This window comes from Buceros rhinoceros, unplaced genomic scaffold (genome assembly GCF_000710305.1).
Source record: "Buceros rhinoceros silvestris isolate BGI_N320 unplaced genomic scaffold, ASM71030v1 scaffold19328, whole genome shotgun sequence".
In the NCBI taxonomy this organism is placed as follows: domain Eukaryota; kingdom Metazoa; phylum Chordata; class Aves; order Bucerotiformes; family Bucerotidae; genus Buceros; species Buceros rhinoceros.
In genome coordinates this window covers 667-7589 of record NW_010426527.1, presented here as the reverse complement: position 1 = coordinate 7589, position 6923 = coordinate 667, and the positions used below count along the sequence as shown (strand labels likewise).

Genomic DNA, 6923 nt, shown 5'->3' with positions numbered 1-6923 from the left:
TGTGGCCAGCACCAGCGACGTCCTTCCCCAGGTCCCTCTGGGGCCCGCAGCGCGCCCTTCGGCAAAGATTTGGTCCAAACGACTCATAGCGACTTGTGTCGCGCCAGCAGCCCGGCAAAGACACGCTGCCAGCGCCGGGAGCAGGGGAGGGGAATCGAGAGCGAGGACTGAGGGCAGGACAGTGTCCGACAGCAGCGCAGTGACCACAGCCTTGGAGAGGGGCTAAAAAGTGAGTGTGACAGGTTTTGTGCAAAGAATCGCTCCCTCACGAACCCTGTGGGGAGGGCGGCGCTGCCGCCAGCTGCCTCTGCCGCTTCTTTCTCTCTAGGATTTCCTCCTCGAAGATTTCTCGCTCCCTGAAAAGAAACACAGGGAAGGGCTGCAGCAAGAATCCCCCTCACAGACCACACGGCAGTAACCTGGCACCAACACGTCCCGTGTCCGGTCACCGAGTTACTGTGACAACAAAGCTTGTCTCAGAGGGGAGGAGCTGGAACTTCCTGCCCCATCTCAACGCTTTTCTGTCTCAACCAGAGGGGAAAAGTCAGCGGATGCTAGAATACGAAGCTACCTCTTGCTGACAGAGGGGCCTTTTATGTACTTCTCTTCCGCCTTCTCATAGTCGATGTCGTCCACAGCCGCGATGGCGTAGATGATGGCCTGGAAGAGCAGAGGGTTCATTACCCTCCTCCACAAAAGCCAACTTACACCCAGCAATTTAAACCGCTCCCAGCGCGAGAACCTGCCGCGGCTGGCGGGACCCCCCTACGATTAAAGCGCCCCCCAGCGCGGAACCCGGCCGCGGCTGGCGGGCTGCTTTGCTCCACCACCCACATGAAGCTGCTTGTTCTGCTGGAAGTTCTCGGCACAACAAGCCCTCTCATCCCCTACCTTTCCCAGGAGTGTTTTTACCACCACCCTCCTCACGGTGATTTAGTTTCTGCAGCAGTTACTAAGTTCTCCCAGGGAAGTTCTGAGGAAGAACAAGTATCTAAAACGACCTCTGAAAACACCCTGCCCAGCCCCAGCCCAGCCAGCCCCAGCGGGAACCTTCCAGAGCCTCTGCACCACAGCACACCGGAGGCAGTTACTCCTTCCGCTCCCTTCTGTCAGCGTTTCACACGTCCTTACTTCAGGCAGGAGCACGTCTGAGATGAGCTTGATCCCGTCTCCCCCGATCTGATGCAGGTTCTTGGCATCGATGCCGTGGTACACTTCCTTCAGGTAGTTCACCACCAGGTCAAGCTGCTCCTCGTCCTCCAGATAGGTCTCGACGCAGGTCATGTACTGACTCGACTTCAGGAATTCCTTCAGCCACCGGGACTGCTTCCTGCTCTTCAGGATGGCCAGCAGATGCTCTTCAGCCCCCTTCATCTTCACGATGAACTCCACAATCTTTTTATTCGCTCGGTCTCTGGCAGCTCTTGACCGGTCAGGAAGAAGTTTCCTGCGGGGCTTTGGAGGGGAAGTTTCTGACGGAGACTCTTCCTGGCCCTCCTCTGCCTCCTCCGGAAAGGTCATCTGGGCTGAGCCTTGGTAACCCTCCTTTCTAACCGGGTAGCCTGAAAGAGGAGCCGCACCCATTCACCCCTCAACCTCCAGGATGAGGGGCTTCCCCACACACGTATTTACGGGGAAAATAGAAAATAACAGACTTGCTTGATAAAAGAGAAGTTTTTCTTCCTTCCCTACCAGAGAGGGTAAAAAAACACCACCAGAGTCTTAATTTTGCCTTAAGATGAGGGAGGTGAAGCTCTGACACGAACTCTATGAGGCGCAGTGACCAGTTCCCTGACTGTCTTTAACAACCAACGTTTCTTGGACTTCTGCTGGGGGACTGAAAAGCCCCGGAGGGCAGAAATGGTGTGGAGTCATTTTTACGGTCCCCTCTCAGCGGGCACGATGCTGAACTCACACGCCAGTGTCAACACCGGGGCCGAATTTCCCGAACTGAGAGAACACAAAGGAAATGGATTCACTTACTGATATCAGCAGCAAAGTATTCCAAGAAGGATCCCGTAAAAGAATGACAACCTAGAGAGCCCAAACCAAAAGGTTATTTGTCAGTTCAGTCAAGGCCGTGACACAGGGCGGGCGGTTTTGGTGTGATCTCTTTTCTGACGTACACCAGGACGGGCGACGCCGCCCAGCCCAGCCGCTCACCTAGGCGGATCCGGTAGTCAGAGATCAGCCGAATGCACCACTCGATCTCCTGGCGATAATCTTCTTTGGCTCGTTCCTACAACAAAAGAGCCACTTTCAGTCCCAAGAGGAGCAGCCTCCCCCGTGGGGGTCTCTTACACACGGTGTACAACCGGACACGGGAGCTGGCAGCACTTACTATGAGCTCCTGCTTTTCTTCGCAATCAAAGTGCTTGAGGCTCTTAAGAGGCACTGAGAAACTTGGTGAGACAAAAGAAACCCGGTTAGGGAAAGCAAGAGAAAAGCCACACCTCCGAGAACGACCCCGCCGGAGGGATTGGGAAAGTGGGTTTTACTAGGTTTGGCTTTGTAATAAGCTGAAATGATGGAGCCTGTCAACAAACACCCGGTACCGGGGTTTAAAACACAACCAGAGGCAGGCCCCTTCCCAGCAGGGTCAGCCCCGCGTCCGAGAGCCCCTGCCTGGGTCCCCAGCCCTAGATTTATTGCCCAACAGAAACAGAAGGTGCAGACGGGAGCAGAATCCCCCTGTACCCTTTTTTCTTCTCGCTCGTGGTCCCGTCTATCAGCAGCACGCAGGCCTTCCGGTGTTTCCGCTTCACCTTCTTGACCTGGCGAAAGCACAAAGTCTCATCGGCCTCCCCGGACACCGTCCGTTGCTGCTCGACAGCACAGCCCGTGCTCGGGGTTACACAAAGATGGAAAACGAAAGCGGCAAGAACAGCGAGCTGCCCCAGCGGAGCGTTTGTGTTAGCAGACAGACCCAGCCCCCTCTCCTGGTGGCTGGGTACCACCACCCTGCTCTCAACACGGGCTCAGCAGCCCCCGCCCCGCTCTGCCAATGCTCCGCGGTTTAGTTTTCACACGCTTTTCCTCACAAGCCAGTTCACTTCTCTTCTCTTTATAACACTCCTGCTGGAAGATCTTTAACATTTCCAGCTCTGCACGAGAGACGAAGGGGAGAAGCCGCTCCAGAGCGTGGGGAGCGGCTCCCAGCAGCCCCCAAGGAAGGCGGGAGCTGTCCTTACCATGGCCGGCCAGTACGGGTACCCCCGCAGTTTGCACCACACCAGATTCCCGTCTTCTATCACTTGGGGTTCTAGGATGAAAAATAAAGTATTTTCCATTTAAAACACCTGAGCCAGACAGTCGCTCCCCCTCGCACCAGCCTCCTTGCAGGAGTTCCACTCCAGCGCTGTTACGGGTTCCCAGTATGGTGACAGGGCAACCCCCTGCCCAGCACAGGTAGTTCTGAGCACTGGAACTGGGACGTTTCCATCCCAGCCCTTGCCCAGCTTCACAGTGATTTGCATTTCATTCTGATTCAGCCTTTCAGGGGCGTCCAAGAAACGCGTCTGGTTCCCAGCTTGGACGAAGCTGGATTCACTCTCCAGGAGGGTCTGGGTTCACCACCATGGCCTGGCAGGGAGCTGCAAGGTCCCCCCCGCTGATGGGCTCACCAGCCTGGGGCAAAGGAGTCTCGTACAGCCACACTGATGTCTCACCTTGAGGGGATAAAATACTAGGAAGCTCTTCATCCTCCTCCTCCTCTTCCTCTAACAGAGCTGAGAGGCGAGAGAGACTCTCTGAGGAAACGATCTTTGAAGACAGGTCGGTGGGTTCCAGCCCTGCCAACAGCAGCAGCAGTGCAGGACAGCGATTAAAGCGGGATTCGCTGCAGCGCAGGCAAGACACAACCGCGAGCAACCCCAGCCCGAGGGTCCGTCACGCCCCACACGCTCTGTCCCCTGCCCAGACAAAGGCCTAAAAATGAATTAAAAAGTGAAAGGAGTAGGAACAGGCTCGTTTCAGGGCTCTGTACTGGCCTTTTCCTTCACATCATTTCAGCTCAACACTGACCAAGGCCAAAAAAATTAGCGTGAAATGAGCAATTCATCCAGTGACGGGTCAGAATTGCTGCCAGGGACAGCGCAAAACCCCAACAACCCCAGGCAGCCCGAAGGCCACGTGAGCCTTTAGCCAGCGTTCAAGCGGCTGCACTTTGTGCTTCTCCAAAACGGAAATCAGCATTTTCAGAACCTCCTTCACAATGCCAGTGCAACGCTCCCAGTCAAGGAGCAGGGCTCGGATGGGAGGAGGTTCTCACTTCCCCATACAAACGCCCACCTTCGTCTTCCTCGAAGTCGGGCAGCTGGAACTGCTTTATTTTACTCATAGCCACGGCTGAAGTAGTCGTGTTTTCCTCCTCTTCAGGCTGGCGGGGGCAGCTCCCCGAAAGCGTCCCATGGTCAGGAGGCCCAGGTGAGGGGCTGGCGCCTCTCCTGCACTTCCTCTTCCCGCTGGAGGATGCGTCTGCGCCGGGCTTGTGTTCCCCGTTAATCCGCTTTAAACTCCCTGGCTTTTTCCTCCCATCCAGCTGCTTTGCTAAACTGTCGCTCTCGCTGCTGATGCTTTTCTCTAGGTCCTCCGAGGCACTTTCACACAAGGGATCCAGGACCGTCCTTGCAGCCTGGCTCCTGGTCTTGGCCCTCCTGACAGGTCCCGCCGTGCCAGACCCGCAGGGGACGGGTGGAGGGGACCGTCCGCCAGCAAGGGGCTGTGCTCGGTCCTTGGGGGAATCACTCCCACAGGGCACAGCCAACCCTGCAGCTCTCGGTCTTTTCCTCTCTTGTTTTCCTCTCCCCTCCCGGCGCTTCCGGGAGACTCGATTTCCTGGTCCGGACTTTGTCGATAATCTGGGTTTGGTTTTTTTCTGTCTCGGCAGCGGTTTTGACTCTGGTCCTCTGCAGTTCTGACTGCCCGAGTCTGCTGCGTTACCCACATCCCCAGTTCCACATTTCCAAGGGTTTTCTCCACTTCTGCGCGCTCTGGCGCTCTCCCCCAAAGGGAGAGAATCTTCCTGGCTTAGGGGGTTTGTACCAGTCTTCAGGCTGCAGTTATTTTTTTGTTCTCTTTTCTTGGACATTTCAGGCTCCTTAAAGAGCAGTCGGCATCTGTGCGAGGGGGTACGTGAGAGAGATCCCGCGCTGCTCTCCTGGGACAGAGCGTTCGGTCCTTCTGAAGGTGCTTCTTGTCCAACCAAGCCATTTTGAGTCAAAATATCCAGCGCAATTTTAAGAGAACGGCGATATTTCAGTTCTTCCACTGCCTCGCTCGAATCAGGCCTTTGATCTGGTGAAGAAGACGATGCAGTAAATGCAGTAAGTTTTGTGTGCAAGATATTTTATTTATAGCGTGTCTTGTTTCTGGTGCAACTTAACACTTGAATCACCCGTGATTAAGGCAAGGGATACCGAGACACACAGAGGACAAGCTTCTTTCGAGGGCAGCTCACACAAACCCATTCCTCCCCGCACACCAAGCCAGGGAGGAGCACAAGCAGCTGTGACCACCTATAGGCTGTTTCAAGAATGAAAATAAGGAAAAGAAACACGAGCCCACCCCTCAATAACCACAGCCGGGTACAAACACCGTCCCCAGGCCGAGACTGTGCGTGTATTTTACACCCAGGAGGCCGCAGCTGCCGGACACCCCCTCACCTAAGCCAGAGACGATGTTTTCGATATGTTCCTCCTTCAGCAGTTCGACATCCGCACGCTGCACCTGGACCCTGGGAAACAAGAGAGCTGACCGGATCGGATCGGCCGCAGCACTAACACCACGAGCAGCAGCCGCCCACGATGAGCCCGCGACCGTCCTTCCCCACAGCCCGGACGTGGTGGCAGAGGAAAACGAAACCAAATGAAAAGCGCCTGAGCAAACAGCTCCTGGGCGTGTAACAGGGAGCTGCTGGGAAGGCATTGGGGCTCCAGTTAGTCCCTAATCCTCCCCAAATCAGTGACCTCATCTCACAGGTATCTCCAGACAAAGAGATCGCTTCTCTCTAAAGGCCAAGAGTGAGACAGCAACAAGGGCACTCAACTGTTCTTCCAAGCCAAGTATTTCAACTTCCAAAGAAGGCTCCTCCGTGCTGGTAACAGAGGTTGTCCCAGCAGCTCCAGCATTGCGCAAAACCTACAGACAAGAGAAAAAACACACATTTAAAACCCCTGATCAGGTCTGTATGAGAGCACAGATCTGACATTAAACCATCACACGCACGACAGCGTGGAATGGACATTCCCCACCGCGCCTGGTTCCAGCGTCCGGATCTCCACAGATCTGCTCTTTTTTAAGTACGTACGGATTTACTCAGAGCTCTTTCTTATTACTCCGCTTTGCCCATTTCTAAGCTACCGCCGCAAACCCTCCCTCATTTGTGCCTCTGCTTTACCTTTGCTGGCCATAAACGCTTCTTCCACGTGCAAAGAACAAACTCTTGCTCCATCATGACTCTGCTTCACACAGAAAGGGAAAGTTCCAGCAGACTCCGAAGATAAAGGGAATTAAAATTACCCAGCACTTGGTCCACTTTTCGTCTTGCTTTTTTAAAAAGAAATACAGGGCTTAAACAGAACATGAATTATCACAGTTACGCATGGTTGTACCTTTGAGATCGCTGGACTGATACTACTTCACAAGCAAGTTCTAACAGTGGATCTTTCTCTAGCTGTGCCACACAAGAAGGTCTTACTGAACGTGTACGCGTAGAAACACCGACACAAACCAATGAGATGGAAAGTAGAACAAAATCTGAGAATATCTTTTTGAAATGTGTGATATGTTTTTTGTCTTTCAAATATTAGCTAGTTAACTCTGTCCTTAGTCAGGAGAAACAAGAACACAATTCCCTGCCTTTGGCAGGACTTCAGTAGGGTTGTTATCACTTCAAAACTGAGGGTTGTTACCACTTAAAAGAC

At 54.0% G+C, this 6923-nt stretch overlaps 1 protein-coding gene across 1 annotated transcript; it reads right to left on the bottom strand.

The window, feature by feature from the left end:
• Positions 1-265: 265 nt before the first annotated feature.
• Positions 266-6454, bottom strand: LOC104498199 (PWWP domain-containing protein MUM1). Its single transcript, XM_010141552.1, has 13 exons — positions 6398-6454; positions 6047-6138; positions 5664-5734; positions 4291-5295; positions 3669-3791; positions 3192-3262; positions 2698-2774; positions 2342-2402; positions 2164-2239; positions 1984-2034; positions 1132-1562; positions 572-660; positions 266-356 (listed from the first exon to the last, which is right to left on the bottom strand). The coding sequence occupies exons 1-13, from the start codon at positions 6452-6454 to the stop codon at positions 266-268; spliced, it is 2295 nt and encodes a 764-aa protein (XP_010139854.1).
• Positions 6455-6923: the final 469 nt, after the last annotated feature.

Coding starts and splice junctions, on each gene's coding strand:
- LOC104498199 (XM_010141552.1), bottom strand. CDS start 6,454: ATGATGGAGCAAGAGTTTGTTCTTTGCACGTGGAAGAAGCGTTTATGG. Junction 3,792..4,290: donor CGACTTCGAGGAAGACGAAG/GTGGGCGTTTGT, acceptor TGCTGTTGGCAG/GGCTGGAACCCACCGACCTG. Junction 2,775..3,191: donor ACCCGTACTGGCCGGCCATG/GTAAGGACAGCT, acceptor TGCTTTCGCCAG/GTCAAGAAGGTGAAGCGGAA.